This window comes from Pollachius pollachius (genome assembly GCF_949987615.1).
Source record: "Pollachius pollachius genome assembly, chromosome: 2".
In the NCBI taxonomy this organism is placed as follows: Eukaryota; Metazoa; Chordata; class Actinopteri; order Gadiformes; family Gadidae; genus Pollachius; species Pollachius pollachius.
The window spans coordinates 20697867-20715925 of record NC_136935.1 but is presented as its reverse complement, the minus strand read 5'-3'; the positions used below and the strand labels follow the sequence as shown (position 1 = coordinate 20715925).

The 18059-nt window shown below is 44.7% G+C and overlaps 1 protein-coding gene across 1 annotated transcript; it reads left to right on the top strand.

The window, feature by feature from the left end:
• The first annotated feature begins 892 nt into the window (after positions 1-892).
• On the top strand, positions 893-18013 carry slc3a1 (solute carrier family 3 member 1). The gene is made up of 10 exons (XM_079731082.1): positions 893-1420; positions 2479-2658; positions 3402-3547; positions 3998-4123; positions 4481-4600; positions 10241-10365; positions 10726-10927; positions 15686-15868; positions 16347-16472; positions 17021-18013. The coding sequence occupies exons 1-10, from the start codon at positions 1000-1002 to the stop codon at positions 17450-17452; spliced, it is 2061 nt and encodes a 686-aa protein (XP_079587208.1). The 5' UTR covers positions 893-999; the 3' UTR covers positions 17453-18013.
• Positions 18014-18059: the final 46 nt, after the last annotated feature.

The window sequence follows — 18059 nt, the reverse complement described above, 5'->3', positions numbered from 1 at the left end:
CAGACACTTTGACTTGTATTTTTTGCTATTACCATGTACAATTTAATTATAGAAACTGTAGCTAAATGGTCATGGAATGACTAAGGTAATTCAAGGGAACCAGTGACAGAGTTGCAACATGTTTCTGGTGTCTCTGGTGAACCAGTGACGGAGTTGCCCCATGTCGCTTGTGTCTCTACTGAACCAGTGACGGAGTTGCCCCATGTCTCTAGTGAACCAGTGACAGAGTTGCCCCATGTCTCTAGTGAACCAGTGACGGAGTTGGCCCATGTCTCTAGTGAACCAGTGACAGAGTTGCCCCATGTCTCTGGTGAACCAGTGACAGAGTTGCTCCATGTCCCTGGTGTCTCTAGTGAACCAGTGACGGATTTGCCCTATGTCTCTGGAGAACCAGTGACGGAGCTGCCCCATGTCTCTGGTGAACCAGTGACGGAGTTGTCCCATGTCTCTAGTGAACCAGTGACAGAGTTGCCCCATGTCTCTGGTGTCTCTAGTGAACCAGTGACAGAGTTGCCCCATGTCTCTGGTGTCTCTAGTGAACCAGTGACGGAGTTGCCCCATGTCTCTGGTGAACCAGTGACGGAGGTGCCCCATGTCTCTGGTGTCTCTAGTAAACCAGTGACGGAGTTGCCCCATGTCTCTGGTGAACCAGTGACGGAGGTGCCCCATGTCTCTGGTGTCTTTAGACTCTAGTGAACCAGTTACAGAGTTGCCCCATATCTCTGGTGTCTCTGGTGGTGAACCAGCGACGGAGGTGCCCCATATCTCTATGTGTTTCACATTCCACATTACCTCGCGCGCAGCGCGTTCATGCGTGAGGCACATGTCGGCTTCAGTTCGGTAGTGCATGTCTGAGATTCTGCACTATGACCCTCACAGAGTCATGGGCGTTTTTAGGCTGAAACACACCGGAGTTCTCGCTACCGAAGTGCACTTGGATAACTAACAACGAGGGCCGAATTAGCCTATTAATCGCTATTTGACGTGTTCTGTTTCAACATGACCAATGGAAACGACTTCGTGGAGCTCGAGGAGTGCATCAGCAACCCGGGCTTCACGGAACATGGCGCCGAGGAGTCCCGGGACTCCACCGAGAAGAACCGGGACTCCACCGCTACGTCCGTGGATCCAACAGGTGGAGGGCAGCAGGACGCTTGTACCGAGTACACGCAGATCAAACCGTACGCCGGGATGCCCAAAGAGGTGCTGCTGCTTTACTCCAGCCAGGCCCGGTACCGAGTCCCCCGGCAGGTCTTGTTCTGGCTCCTGATCCTGTGCGTCCTGGCGCTGGTTGCGCTTACCGTCACGGTCATCGCGCTGTCCCCGCCGTGCCTGGGCTGGTGGCGGGCGTCCCCGCTCTACCAGCTCTACCCCCGCTCCTTCAGGGACTCGGACGGCGACGGCGTCGGGGACCTCAAAGGTGGATTTATTGTCATATTGTACTGTGCTCATGGGTTTCAATCAATCAAACCAATCCCGCCGCTGATTAATTTTTTTTCACTGTCAGCTGGAACACTTTCATCATTTTAAACACACACAAACGCACGCGCGCGCGCGCACACACACACACACACACACACACACACACACACACTTCAAAACACAAACTAAAAACAAAGGCACACACGCCAACGTAAAAAACACACGAACGCACGCACATTCCTATGAAATACACACACACACACACACACACACACACACACACACACACACACTCACACTCAGATGATCATCTCTGGTTGTGTAAAGGGGAGAGTGTACGGAATAACAAGTAACTAATACAAAATAACCACATTGGATCAATTAATCCTTTCAACAAAAGTTTGGGATAGTGTGTGAGAGTATTTCAAGCATTTGCAATGTTACTAACAAGTGACCGTTTAATATGGTGATCAAGGTTAAGATCAAGAATTAACATTGATTATTATAGCCTGTTATTAAACTATAACATCATTCTCTGAATATAATATTTTTGCCTGAATGATGTTCGTATGACGTCACTGTTCTGAATGACTAGAAGGAATGAAAACCCTGTGTGTAATGGGTCCATAGTTTTTCAGTCAATGTCTTTCTGGCACTGGGAACAGTTTAGTTGAACACACAGCAACACACAGTAGAGAGGACCTGTGTGGCAGGACGTCCCGCAGAGGAACATTGGGAGGAACATAGCTGTCATCCTGTTAGGAGATGGGAGAAGAATACACATAATTTCTTGGCACAATCTCGTTGCTTAACGAGATTGAATTTTGCTAGCATGTGACTGAAAATCCCCTTTAAGTGTAGAACTCGTAGCCATCAATAAGGAGTCCACTTTACCAAAAGTCCATCAGATGGGCCTATTGGTTCCTCCACACTGGGAAGCCAGGAGCCACTTGTTGCATTAACTTGAGTTCTTTCTGTTCCTCTAAAGCGGCTTACCATGTACACTTTTACACACACACACTTACCTTGAATATGTGTTACGCTGTGTGCTAACAGGTATCATAGAGCAGCTGTCTCACTTTGAGTACCTGAACATTAAGTCGGTGTGGATCAGCCCCTTCTACCGCTCGCCCATGAGGGACTTCGGCTACGACGTGGAGGACTTCCGCGAGGTGGACCCCGTGTTTGGGACCATGCAGGACTTTGAGGAGCTCCTGGCCCAAATGCATAACCGAGGTGTGTGTGTGTGTGAGTGTCAAATGACACCATACGTATCCCGGCCCTACAGTAATGTAGTGTATTGGTATCCTGGTTCGACAGCAATTTAGTGTATTGGTATCGTGGTTCTACAATAATGTAGTGTATTGGTAATCTGGTTCCACAGTAATGTAGTGTATTGGTAATCTGGTTCCACAGTAATGTAGTGTATTGGTATCCTGGTTCACCCGTAATGTACTGTTATAATGTACTGGTAATTTAGCCAGAAGAGTTGGTCTGTGGTCAGAAAGGTTGTGGTGGAAGGAGCAGCTTTTCTTCCTGTGACGGCCTTTACCAAAGCTGACCAAATGACCAACATGACGGCGCACTGGGCCTGTGTTCATCTTGTAGCTTGATTCAGGTCAATGGAAGATAAAAATGGAATGTGAGGTGAAAGTGGGCTTAGCTCAGGAGGTAGAGCAGGTTGACTTGTAACCGGAAGGTTGCTAGTTCGGACCTCGGCTCCTCGTAGAGTGTCGAGGTGTCCTTGAGCAAGACGGCTCACCCTGACGAGCTGGCTGTCGCTCTGCGTGGTTGACTCCGCCGTCAGTGCGTGAATGTGTGTATGGACCGTAAATCGCTTTGGATAAAAGTGTCTTCTAACTGCCCTAAATGTAAATGAATCATCTAATGGCAACAAATGTTGTTCTGATGTTTCTGCATCACAATGTAATGGACCTTTCAGGATGGCCTGTATTTAACTTTTTTCATCCAACTTCTAGGATTGAAGCTGATCATGGACTTTATTCCCAACCACACCAGTGACCGCCACCGCTGGTTTAACCTGAGCCGCAGCAGAGACGAGCACTACAAAGACTACTACATCTGGACGGACTGCAACGCAACCGCACCAAGGCCCAATAACTGGGTAGACATGGACACCATTATGATTTAATGCCTGTCTTCTTGCATTCATCTGTATTATGTCTTTGTAGAGTTAGGATCGGAGAGTCACAGCAAATCTGACCTTGCGTTACAGACGGCTTTAATCTGTTGAGTCTTCTAAATTTACATTTAGGGCGTTTAGCAGTAGCTTCTATCCAAAGCGACTTACAATAAATACATTTTTCAGAAGAAGGTGAAACAACAAAATATCGCTGCCTGTACAGTAAGGATGTTCATAGAAATAAGTGCAAAGCACTAACAATCGCTAGGTTAACCCATTCCCTGTATCCAACAAAGATAGCTAGGATAAGATGCTACACAACTAAGCACTATAACTAAGTACGGATGGGAGGGAGTGGCTATGCAGAGTCTAGGTGAACTCTTCTCTCTCCTGTCCCACCCTAACCCTGTCCCTATCGGTCTCTTTTTGCAGGTGAGTGTGTTTGGTAACTCGTCGTGGACGTATGATGAGGTAAGAGGCCAGTGCTACCTGCACCAGTTCCTCAAAGAGCAGCCCGACCTCAACTTCAGAAACCCTCATGTCCGCCGGGAGATGATTGTAAGTTATTTTCCGAGACAGGCAGCCTTCCTCTATGTGCTGTTATTATTTGTAAATCATTTATATTGACTTGTGACTTATCTTTTATGTGCCTTATTATGAGCAGAAGTTCTGTGTGTTCACTCATCAGACGTAATAGCTGATGGTCACCTAGTTAACCATTTCCTTTAGTCAATAATCCTCTTTCTGTTCACTGCTGCACACACACAACACACAGTGAACACACACAACGGCTATCCCATGCAACCTAACCATGAGCTAACGTGAGATTGTATGTATGCGCATGGGTGTGTAACCTGCAGGGCTGCCTCTTTTAAAACCTGGGGCTCGGCCGTGTGTTGTGTTTGTGGTCATCAGGACGTTCTTAGGTTCTGGCTGGAGAAGGGAGTGGATGGGTTCCGCATGGCTGCGGTGAAGCGGCTCCTGGAGGCCTCACACCTGAGAAGCGAGCCCCTAACCGACTCCAGCAAACCTCCAGTAAGCCAAACAACTTCCTGACAAATTCTGACCACCATTGGTGCACACTCAACAGCTGTGCCTGCAAAATACTGCACTATTTACTCTTGAGACTGCAGTCAGCTTGGCCTAGTTACCAAATCGTTAAAACAATGAGTCTGAACAACTTAAACAATGAATTTTGATAATCGATTCATTGTTTAAGTCATTTATCAAATAAAAAAATCGTTATATGAATTGACTATGAATATAATTGTTGGATTAATCGACTATGAATATAAACGTTAGTCGCGGCCCCAACATTTATTGACCATACACTGATTTGGTTTATGAAATGTTAGAGGAACACAACTTCTTTTAACAAATCATCGTATTTAAATCTTCATACTTATCTCAACAGATTTTCAATAATTTATACTTCAACAGTAGGGCTGGCCCGAATACATAATTTGAAGCTTTAAATATTTGTTAGGATTCCAAATAAATATGTTAAGAAAAAAAATCCAGGCATGGTGTATATCCTTCAGTGCATGAAATGTAGTGGGCGGAGACCACTACTGCACAATCTATATTTTATCAACTGATTATTTTGTAAAGTGGTTCAATTGGTAAAAGAAATGTGTTATTTTAATAACGCAAAACAACAACATCCTGTCAGTGGCTCTGGGGTCCACTTATCAGTCCGAATGCCACTTGGGTACAGGAGCATAAAGGCAGCCTAAAGGTTTCTGAACACACATGGTTTCCTGTCTATTAGTAGGTAGAGCTACTTGGTGTATTTTGGACATTAGTTCATTATTAAAACCCTTTTCAAACGCCACACTGGCTGGTGGCTTAATGGCTTGTGTATCCTAACTGGACAGCAGCTGTCAAAGTGCTCCCAAAATATTCCAATAATTTTGAATGTCCAAAACTAGTGAATGATAATCTGGTCATCCCATGTTTGGCCATGCTGAGGATGGCTGCCGTTACCTCAACTGAAGCGTTACATTTGACCACTGGGATAGAGGTTAAAAAAACATTCATATTTTTCACATTAAAATTTCATCATCAAAACAAAACAAGTATCCCAACACTGAATTTCGATATTAGTACCAACTTAACAAACTCATATCAGAATAATTGTGCTCAGCCCTATTTAACAGTTTTAGTTCTATAACTGCTTTGTATATATCCGCTTTGTCTCATTTACTCCACTGAGCCCTTGTATCATCACCCGCTCTAAGCCCAAGATAGATTAACAACAGCTAAACATTTCAGACATCACCGAGCCTAACAACGTCAGTATATATGTCTAGAAACACTAATTAAAGCTTAAACCATTTTGGTTGTTCTTTCTCACTGGCATTGAAATTATTCAGTGATTTGAAAAACAAGTTTTTGCTTGACGTTTTTATTATAATGGCGCCCTATGGAGACTCGCCTGTCTTGCAAAGAAACTCCCATACTTGAAGGGACTGACACAAGATGGACAGCCATGTCTTCTTCTACTGAGCTGGACAATTTCCAATTTATTGTTGTCAGAATTATAGTTTTTGACTATGGTTTGAAGATACGTGCTTCATACATCCTATAAAATTATACATTTTAACATCATGCTATCTACAAAAATGATCACATAAAGCTGAGACACCACAGATTCCAATAGAATAAGCCTTATCATTCTGTAAGTTTATCTCGGTGAAATGATGTGAAAGAATATAATTATCACTCTACGTCTTTTAGGGTGAAACCACAAATGATGTGTTACCTTCTGCTATTATCATACTAATACTACAATATAAAGTATAAATACTGTATCATACTAATACTACTGTATCATAGTAATACTATGTATATTACAAATACTATACCATACGACTTATCATACGAATACTACTATTTATCATACGAATACTACTTCTACTACTTATTATTACTTATATTATTATTCCACTACTATTACTGGTACTATCATACTAATACTAATAAGTTACCATACTAACCAATACTTATGGATATATATTAAGTATACTTATCCATATATCATATTACTAAACTTTAGGTTCAAAATATCACTTTGATTTAGCTGTTGGTTTAACTTCCACCCTATTTTCAAACATGTTCAACATTATTTAAATGGTCTGTAAGTTTATAATGTTTCTCCAGGAAACGTATTTTCTAGGTACTGTTAACGCTGTATATGGAACTGGTAAAAGGTCATTATGACGACAGTGAGAACAGCTACATTCTACAAAATGCTAAAAGTAGTTTTAACCCTTACACAGTCGCTGCTAGTTAGGTGAGTGCTGCATGCAGCGCTCAACTACTGTTCTTCATAAGTTTTATTAGTAGATATCGAAATCTTTATTATTAGTGTGAATGCTGTAGCATTCACACTCTAGATATTGAAATCTTTATTATTATTTTTCTTCCACCGCTTTTTGGTCTTCAACTCCTCCGCCATACTTTCAGCTACAGAAACCATTCAACAATGTGATTTCCTCTGGAACTTCAACTGTTTAAGACGTAACTAAATCAAATTTCAACCGTTTACCTTCGTTCAAACCATTTAACCAATCTACACACTTGTTTCTTCTTCAAAATCACTGTTTTAGTTTCAAACCGTCATATTCTACAGTTGGTCCCATTGAAGCCGTCTGCCCATTCTGACACTAAAATTACTGAAGACATCGTAACTCGGTCAAAATTCAACCGTTTACCTTCGTTCAAACCATTTAACATATCTACACACTTGTATCTTCAATAATATCCAAACGGAATTTCGATATAATTTAAACTTAATTCAGAATCACAGTTTTAGTTTCATACCGGCTTCGTTTTTTGGACAGGTTAGAAACTTTTTTTAGTTGGTCTCATTGACTTACGTTGACGCTGGAGCGTGATGACGTTCAGCAGCGTTGCCAGATTGGTCGTTTTTTCCCGCTGGATTTGGGTACTTTTGGAGGACGTTCAGGCAGTGTTGCCAGATTGGGCTGTGTGTGTGTGAGTTTGTGTTAAACAAACACACACACACACACACACACACACACACACACACACACACACACACACACACACACACACACACACACACACAAGCAGTGAAGGGCAATATATTTGACCTTTCAGATTCTTCAGTTCAATTCATTTTACATATCTGCATTTTTAGCAATGCTTTGCGATTTTCATTCAGCTGTCACTTTATTGGTTTCCAACCATTTACATTTCTTAAATGGTCAGCATGTTTACATTGTTTACTCCATTTAGACTTTTGAACTTTTGTTCAAATCCCTTCCCTTGATTTAAGCCATTTAACGTTTCTTTATGTCTTAATCTATGTGGCTTTATTAAAAAATATTTTCAACCTCACTTTTTACCACAGCACTCACCGCATTTTCTGCAGGAAATGCATTTTCTAGTTAACAGATTGGTCTCAGAAGATCTTAGTGGTCTAGAAGGGTTATGTAGTGGAATCATATCAGTTAAATATTTTGGCCTTAAACCATGTAGGGGTTTAAAGGTTACCAACATGATTTTAAAGTCAATTTTCTGACCTACAGGAAGCCAATGTAACGATTTAAGAATTGGTGTAATATGTTCAAAATTGTTGGTCTTTGTTAGAACTCTAGCAGCAGCATTCTGAAGAAGCTGAGGTTTCCTTAGAGGTTTTTTTGGGAGACCTGTAAGGAGACCATTGCAGAAATAAAGCTTACAAGTGATAAATTTTTAAGGTGATAATATGCAGATTTTGTAACTGATTTGATGTGACTGTCGAAATGTAAATCTGAATCCATGATAACCCCTAGATTTCTGGCTTTGATTGAGGTTTTCAGGGACAGCGAGTGAAGGTGTTGGGTTAATTTAAGCCTTTCCGTTTTATCACCAAATACAATTATCTCGGTTTTGTCCTCATTTAGTTGAAGTAAATTTCGGCACATCTAGTCTTTGCCTTGCTCAATGCACTGGCACAGCAGAACTATGGGCCGATAGTCATTTGGTTAGAGCGATACATAGATTTGCGTGTCATCACTATAGCAATGATGGCCAATATTGTTATTTTGCATGATTTACCCTAGTGGGAGCCTTTAGATGTTGAATGAAGAGGGTCCTAAGATAGAACCTTGTGATACAAAGTCTCCAATGGAAACAAAGTAGTTCCTATTTTGTAGGTAGGACCTAAACCAATTTAAGTGCCTGAAAGCCCCACCCAGTGTTCTAACCTGTCCAAAAGTATTGTATGATATACAGTTTCGAATGCAGCACTGAGGTCTAGTAGCATTAGTATTAAGGTTTTGCCAGAGTCTGTGTTAAGAAGGATTATGTTCACAACTTTAATAAGGGCGGTCTCGGTGCTGTGTAGGGGTCGAAATCCTGATTGGAAGGTTTCATAGCAACCAGTTGATGCCAGGAAGTGATTAAGTTGCTGGAGGACAACTTTCTCAATGATTTTATTTCTAAAGGGTAGATTTGATATTGGTCTGTAGTTGTTAATAGTAGAGGCATCTTGGCTCCGCTTTTTTAAAAGGGGTTTAATAAGGCTTTTGGGAAATTGCCTGATTGGAGAGAGTTGGAGAGAACTATTTGCAATATGTCAACAACTGTCAACTTCGCAACCAAGTTAATTTTGTCTAGAGGGGAGTAACTGAGCGGCCCCTCCCGAAGTGGTACAGCCCAGGTGGGCCTTGAACTGCGATTGGTCAGAAAGACGTAACAGCTAATGACAACATTGAACTCTCGTGCAGGCTCGAACAGAGTGACACACAAACACACACACACTTTTAAGGAGTTTTTCACCCGCTCCGTATTCTTGCTTACCCCAACAAGTTTGTGCGGCGTGCTTGTTGTTTTGTTTCCAGTATAGCTAGATCCGGTATGGTGTTGTAGTTTTTCTAACGTGACTAGTTGTTGCTAGACAACGTTTGCCAAGCCAAAAGAGCGTTAATTGCGCGATAAAAAAAATTAACGCCGTTAAAATTGGTTTGCGTTAACGCCGTTAATAACGCGTTCAACTGACAGCACTAGATTTTATTGATAACATTAAGATCACTATCGATCAGCATTGACCACAGATTTGTGGAGGTGATTTTAAGATAGCACTTAGCTGAAATGTTCCTCATTGCGACTTTAAGGCTTTAGTTTATTCATGAGCTACTTTAGGAACTTGTTGTTCTCAGGATTCTTATTCTTCCATGCAGGTCTCCATAAGAAAGACCTTTTGTTGCACTGTGATGACGACAGTGCTTTGTCTACAGCGAAATTAGCAGAACAGAAGCATAATTCAGTGGATTACCTTGACTGTCGCATATTTGACTGACATGCAGTTCTGTTGCAAACGTTGGTAGCCAGCAAATAATTATCTGGATCAAAGTCATCTAATGTATTGAGTTTAATAGTTATGGTTAATCCAACATTGAAATGTATTGAGATTAATAGTTATGGTTAGTCACACATTGAAATCTATTGAGATTAATAGTTATGCTTACTCAACCATTGAAATGTATTGAGATTGATAGTTATGGTTAGACACACATTGAAATGTATTGCTATTAACAACTGTGGTTAGTTCATTAAAAAACAGTCTTTCTGACCTTTTTTAATGGTTTTAACGTTTGAAATTTGATCAATCCACCATGAAAAGCCCAACCCAATCCCATAGCTCCACCTGCTCTTCCCATGTAGGCGGCCTTCCCATCACAGTGGGAGCTCCACCACGACTACACCACCAGCCAGCTGGGGCTCCACCAGCTGCTGCAGGAGTGGAGGGCGGAGATGGACGCGTACAGCCGGGAGCCGGGCAGATATCGGTGCGACGGCTTTACACGCAATATGCTCCATAATACTGTTGATGCCATGGAACTGTACTATCTGACACACACAGTACAGTTACATGGTATAAACATGCTCCATCACACTGTTGATACCATGCCACTGTAATGTGTCATTCATCTGCACCACACAGTACAGCTACATGGTATCAACAGGCCTCATCACACTGTTGATACCATGTCATTGTACTGGGGCATTCATCTGCCATACCCATATGAAGAAGTCAGGGTGGATCTGGTTGGATTTGAGCTTTTATAAGATTCATTCTCAAATTCCCAATTCCCCAAATGCTTTTAAAGTTGTCTGTTAAAAAAGGAAATGTTTTGTTGTTTCATCAGGTTCATGGTGACAGAGTCGTATGATAACGAAGAGGTGGACAAGACCATGATGTACTATGGCAGCCCGCTGGTTAAAGAGAGCGACTTCCCCTTTAACTTCTACCTCCTGGACCTGCCCCGCAACCCCAGTGGCTTGTGGGTCCAGCATCTGGTGCTGCTCTGGATGAGCAATATGCCTACTGGACGGTGGCCCAACTGGGTGGTTAGTTAACCTCAACATCCATCAATCCATTCAATTCAAAAGATGTAACCATAAGTTAAGTAGATCCTTTAAAAGTCATGTGCTTACTAGAGGGCCAATTCTGTCTTTTATTTCTGCATTCAAATGATATCCTTGGAGTCTGTGATATTTGAATGCCACTACAAAAAAACTTTAGCGGTCTTAGTTTAATATACATCTATTGATGCACTTAGACACATCATCAGTGATGGAACCTGGGGTCATTGGGTGTTTCAGGTCTCGCAGCATCATACACCCTCACCCAGGTGACCCAGCCGGGATTGCTCAAGTCCCAACTTGTGTCTAAGTAGCATGTACCCACGGATTGCCCCTCTTGATCCACAGCCATCTAGAGGCCTTCTCAGCTGCCTCTGTGGTGGTCTTGGGTTAGAGCCTTTCTCTGACGTGCACCTGTGATTCAAGCATGCTGTATGCTTTGCAGAGAGATCGCGCTGCGAAGCCTCTACAGCCCACCTCTATTGGCACTCACCGGGCACGTCACCCCCGTCTGCGGCACTCCTCCACTAAGTTGGCGTACTTGGCACGCTACCTCTCATTGGCCTCTTCCATGCGCTCCCCCAAGGGAACTGTCAGCTCCAGTAGGACCACCTGTTTTGTTGAATCTGAGAACAGAACTATGTCTGGTCTCAGGGTGGTTTCCACGATGTGCTCTGGGAATCTGAGCTGCTTCCCCAGGTCGGCCTTCATCTGCTAGTCCGGTGCGGTTCCAAGGAGTCCCGCTGCCACCCTTGGCTTGGGCTGAGGCTTCTCCCCTGCTCAAATGAAAGCAATCGCCTGTCTTGCTGGTCGGAGAGGCTTGTTCTGGGTGATGCTGGTGAAGATGGTTTCTGCTATCGCCTTCAGCACCTGGTCGTGGCGCCAAGTGTAGCGTCCTTCTCCCAGGGCTTTTGGGCAACAGCTGAGGATATGCTCTAGCGATCCTCTTCTGAGGCACAAAGGACATGATGGTGCGTCAACCTTGCCCCAGCAGAAGAGGTTGGATGGTCTGGGTAAGATGTCATAGACAGACGCAATCAGGAACTTGATCCGGTAAGGCTAAGCTTGCCTCAGACCAGGACATTACAATAATAGGCAAAAGAAAGACAAACAAACACATTCCCCTCTTGAAATGGCAATCTCTCACTGAAATTGCAATACAGCTAGATAGGATTTGATATCTGTATCTTTATTTTTCCAAAGTTATCGGAAAATGGGAATGCGCTGTAAGCCTTGAAGTGAAGGGGATGGGATACAGGCACAAAACATAACCGGGACAAGATTCTCTGGTCCAAATGATGTCGATAAGGGTTTATTTGAATACAGGATATTCAAAAATAATGTTGAATTAGTGTGTGAATGGGGAAGTCAAATGTAAAATATTGCTGAGGCATCCTAACAAGGGATCAGCATTTAAACGCTCCAATATCAGGCTGTACAATAGCGTTTATACATTGATTACACCGCTGTAGTCTTCTATGTGACGACAGGAGTTTTGGTTATAAAATTGCACATTCTGTTTGTAAACGGAATAGCTCCAACATGTTAAACACACTTTGTGTTTATTGTAGAAGAAAAAGGCTTAAAAACAAGAACTCCTGAGATTGGACCGGGATTTCCATTCAAGGTTATTGTTTTTTCTTGCATCCCAACCACTAATAATAATCACAATAATCAGAGAGCAATGTGGAGGGGCGCTTATTTGCTATCATTTCATTATTATATGGGCCTAAATTATTTTGACCCAGCAAGGCTTCTAGGCTAATTGCATATTGGCACACAGCAGTGTAGGCGAGACCAGTGGTTCAAACCTTTGACTTTAGGTGGACCACTAAATCATCAAGACCTTTGGTGAACTTTATATGCAAGAGGTCAACATTGATGAATTCACATGCAGTGGCTGAGCAGCGAGTGCCAGCGCCTCCTTCATCCAAAATCATTACTGCAGAGAATACCCTTGCCTGTGGGACAGTGGGAAAGAAAGTGGGCAACACAGCTTATTCTCCCAGTGGGAAGATGGGAAACATGATAATAATATAAGACCATAATAAGATCAAGCCATCATACTATTTGTCTAAAAATATTAATAAAATATAAAAAAATTATATTACATTTTTCACTAGTTCTAGTAATGTCTATTTACAGGATAAAATCCCATGTACCAGAGATACAAAATAAAGTGCCAGACAATGTCAGACATGCTACAATCTCATCTTACTCCAGCAGCTCCACTTTTAAATAGTTTGTTCTGTGAATTCCCTTCACACAACCTGTACCACTAGCCTGACTCTGCCCGCCTAAGTACTAGGTCTGGGTATGCGGTATGTTAGTTGGTTTTCTCCTTCCAAATTTTCTGTGTCCAATCAGCGAACTGAGGGAGTGGCTGAGAACATTGACTTTAAAGTCAGCTCTCGTTGACGGACATCTTCACGCACGGTGTTTGGTTTGTTTACAGCCTGCGTGCAACTTGATTCCTGGCCAAACGTTACTGATTGGTTATGGCAGATCCAGAGTGGCACTGGGCAGATCCAATAGTTTTAAACTTCAACAGACACCCGCCTTCAAGTGAATTAATGTTGGTCAATTGAGTAGGTCCAGACTCTCACCCTAACCCTATTGTACCCCAGCCCTAACCCTGGTGTACCCTAACCCTAGTGTACCCCAGCACTAACCCTGGTGTACCCTAACCCTAGTGTACCCCAGCCCTAACCCTAGTGTACCCCAGCCCTAAACCTTGTGTACCCCAGCCCTAACCCTAGTTGCCCTAACCCTAGTGTACCCCAGCCCTAACCCTTGTGTACCCCAGCCCTAACCCTAGTTGCCCTAACCCTAACCCTAGTGTACCCCAGCCCTAACCCTAGTGTACCCCAGCCCTAACCCTAGTGTGCCCCAGCCCTAACCCTTGTGTACCCCAGCCCTAACCCTAGTTGCCCTAACCCTAGTGTACCCCAGCTCTAACCCTAGTGTGCCCCAGCCCTAACCCTAGTTGCCCTAACCCTAGTGTACCCCAGCCTGAACCCTAGTGTGCCCCAGCCCTAACCCTAGTGTACCCCAGCCCTAACCCTGGTGTACCCCAGCCCTAACCCTAGTGTACCCCAGCCCTAACCCAAGTGTACCCCAGCCCTAACCCTAACCCTAGTGTACCCCAGCCCTAACCCTAGTGTACCCCAGCCCTAACCCTAGTGTACCCCAGCCCTAACCCTAGTGTACCCCAGCCCTAACCCTAGTGTACCCCAGCCCTAACCCTGGTGTACCCTAGCCCTAACCCTAGTGTACCCCAGCCCTAACCCTTGTTGCCCTTACCCTAGTGTACCCCAGCCCTAACCCTGGTGTACCCCAGCCCTAACCCTAGTGTACCCCAGCCCTAACCCAAGTGTACCCCAGCCCTAACCCTAACCCTAGTGTACCCCAGCCCTAACCCTAGTGTACCCCAGCCCTAACCCTTGTTGCCCTTACCCTAGTGTACCCCAGCCCTAACCCTGGTGTACCCCAGCCCTAACCCTAGTGTACCCCAGCCCTAACCCAAGTGTACCCCTGCCCTAACCCTAACCCTAGTGTACCCCAGCCCTAACCCTAGTGTGCCCCAGCCCTAGCCCTAGTGTACCCCAGCCCTAACCCTAGTGTACCCCAGCCCTAACCCTAGTGTACCCCAGCCCTAACCCTAACCCTAGTGTACCCCAGCCCTAACCCTGGTGTACCCCAGCCCTAACCCTAGTGTACCCCAGCCCTAACCCTGGTGTACCCTAGCCCTAACCCTAGTGTACCCCAGCCCTAACCCTTGTTGCCCTTACCCTAGTGTACCCCAGCCCTAACCCTGGTGTACCCCAGCCCTAACCCTAGTGTACCCCAGCCCTAACCCAAGTGTACCCCAGCCCTAACCCTAACCCTAGTGTACCCCAGCCCTAACCCTAGTGTACCCCAGCCCTAACCCTTGTTGCCCTTACCCTAGTGTACCCCAGCCCTAACCCTGGTGTACCCCAGCCCTAACCCTAGTGTACCCCAGCCCTAACCCAAGTGTACCCCTGCCCTAACCCTAACCCTAGTGTACCCCAGCCCTAACCCTAGTGTGCCCCAGCCCTAGCCCTAGTGTACCCCAGCCCTAACCCTAGTGTACCCCAGCCCTAACCCTAGTGTACCCCAGCCCTAACCCTAACCCTAGTGTACCCCAGCCCTAACCCTGGTGTACCCCAGCCCTAACCCTAGTGTACCCCAGCCAACTGTTGGGAAGGTATGAAAAAGGACTCAGCTTTAAAATGAGCCTTATTGAGCATTAAGATGAACTTGTATATCCTATCGGTCATCAAGTGCTAGTTTGTTTAATACAAATTACAAAACCAATCACTAAATGCATTTATGTAGTGCTTTCCGAGACACCTGAATTTACCATAGTGAGTGTGTGTGGGGAACACCTCATCCACTACCAGTGGGAGATAATTTGTGTCACCATAGCGAGTGTGTGTGGGGGACACCTCATCCACTACCAGTGGGACATCATATGTGATGCATAGAGAATGAAGGGGCGGTCCTTCTCCCTCCTAATGGCCACATGTGGCAGTTCTGGCAGTACCAGGCCATTCTTTCTCATGAACTTTTCATTTCCAATACCGGTACTTCAATTTGCATTGGCTCCAAACAGTATTATTCCAAAACTAAATATAATTTCAGCAAGGCTTAAGGCATCATGTCAGAATAATCTGCAGTAACAATCCATGAATCCCTCTCTCTCTCCTCCTCGGTGTCCAGGTGGGGAACCACGACAACGGCCGCATCGCCTCCAGCGCTGGGCGGGGTTACACGCGCGTCATCAACATGCTGATGCTCACCCTGCCCGGCACGCCCACCACCTACTACGGAGAGGAGATCGGCATGGAGAACATTAACATCCCACACAGCCAAATACAGGACCCGGCCGGCAAATACAACCCGGTCAGTGGCTTTAGCACACACACTGAAAAAACACCAACACATTCGCTCAATAGTGTCATTATTGGTGGATAGGTCAACAGTAATAAGAGGGAGTCTACACTCGGGAACACAGTGACATTATTAAGGATTGTGAGAAGATGGTTAATTGACCCAGACTATAGATCAATAGGCTGTAATGTAGACTGTATATCATAGGCTGTATTGATCTATGTATTGTCTTGTATGATGTAGATCAATAGCCTTCCAATGTTGGACGTTTGTTGGGATAAAATACGGATACACATTTTAATTTGGTATACTAAAGACTATACGAGATGATCATTAAGTCTAAACATGATCATTAAGACTATACATGATGATCATTAAGTCTTAACACTACGATCATTAAAGCTAAACATGATAATCATTCGGTCTAAACGTTACATGTTGTCAGTTGTAGTGTTCTATGGATCAGGCTGACCAGTGTCTCCTGTGACAGAGTGCTGGCCGAGACCCCCAGCGGTCCCCCATGCAGTGGACTGGGGACATGAACGCAGGCTTCAACAATGTCACAAACGCCACCTGGCTGCCTGTCCATCCTGACTACAGCAGCGTCAACGTGGAGGTACTGACACTTCTCACTGCCACATTTCTAGAAATCATTCTTTATTTTACACTTGGTAAGCCTGTGAGAGCAAAACACAGGCTTCATTGTATACATGATATACAATGAAATATTGTGGCACGTGTGGTGGATGGCTGGTTGAAGCAACCTCATCTTGAGTCTGGGTGATTGGACTGTGGGGCTGGTTGTTGCTGCCCACCTGCGGTGCAGTCACTCATCAGGCCTCACAGGTTAAACCGGCCATCACAAGACAATCATGTCAGTAGGGAACCCCAGCTCTCCTTGCAACGTTCGACAAACTCTACAATAAACCAGTTTCTGCAAATCGACCTACATCCTGGTGTCAGACATGCCACACTTGTACATTTTCTTTTTTATTGAAACATTTTCACAAACAATGTAGGGCAGAAGTCGATGAATTGTGGGTGTGCTACTATTAGCTACTACCATAGCATGAATGAACATATACATTTAGCAGGAAAATAAGTCCATTTGTCAGAAGGAAGATAAACCCTATAGTTAATGAGGGTTCCTGAACTACTCCTCAGACCCAGAAGGCAGACAGCGGCTCGGTCCTGGCTCAGTACCGCCTCCTGAGCCGCCTGCGTCAGTCGGAGCTCCCACTGCAGCGCGGCTGGTTCTGCCCCGTCTACGCTGACACCAACGTCTTCTCCTTCCTCCGGGAGCTTGACGGCCTCGACCGCGCCTTCCTCATCCTGCTCAACTTTGGCAAAGAGGCCACCGTCACAGACCTGTCGGCGGTGGCCGAGCTCCCTGATTGGCTGACGGTGGTCATGAGCACGGCACCCGGGGCCGGTGACGGGCGGCTTTCCAAGGCCTCCCTACTGAGCGAGGCTGGGGAGGGCCTGGTGCTGCAGTACTCCAGTGGGCGGCGCTACCATGCGCGGCCCGACGCGCGCTGCTTCGTCTCAGAGAAGGCCTGCTACCTGGGGGTCGTCAACCTGCTCTATAAATGCTAGCACCAGATGCCATGGCAACGGCGGGCTACTTAGACTTAGTATATGCTACACGTGAACCTCCTAAGATGGCGCAATTTGATTGGTTCGCTATCTCGGGATAATGGACAATATCCCATGATTGAGATCTCAAACTCGGGATATTGTTTTTATAATAAAATGTCCTGCTTTGCAACGCTAATAAGACAAATAAACCGCTAAGAAAACCCAAATAAATCCCGGAAAAAAGTTGTATCTTAATTATTTTTGGAGTGGTGACGTGTAGTATATACTTAAACAATTTTTCCCCTCAGGCTGCGTGAATAGCGGGGGATAGCTATTCCCCACTATTCACTTCGCCTTCGGCGAATAATTGTTCAATAGTCAATGGATAGAAGAGATGTGAGGCACGTGTAATGCTTAACTGGACCCATATTAAAAGCACTCAAAATGTTTTTTTTATTACTTGAATGTAAAAAGAATAGTCATTTCTGTTTGAAAATTCAGGGTAAAGGTCCAATGACCTGCCAGCAGGTGTGGTGTGATTAGCCGTTACATGCCGTTTTAAAAACCGGTCTCTTATGAAATCACAGGTGGGCGTGTTTACCTAGAGTACCTAGTGTAACGAATA

Coding starts and splice junctions, on each gene's coding strand:
- slc3a1 (XM_079731082.1), top strand. CDS start 1,000: ATGACCAATGGAAACGACTTCGTGGAGCTCGAGGAGTGCATCAGCAAC. Junction 2,659..3,401: donor GGCCCAAATGCATAACCGAG/GTGTGTGTGTGT, acceptor TCCAACTTCTAG/GATTGAAGCTGATCATGGAC. Junction 3,548..3,997: donor CACCAAGGCCCAATAACTGG/GTAGACATGGAC, acceptor CTCTTTTTGCAG/GTGAGTGTGTTTGGTAACTC.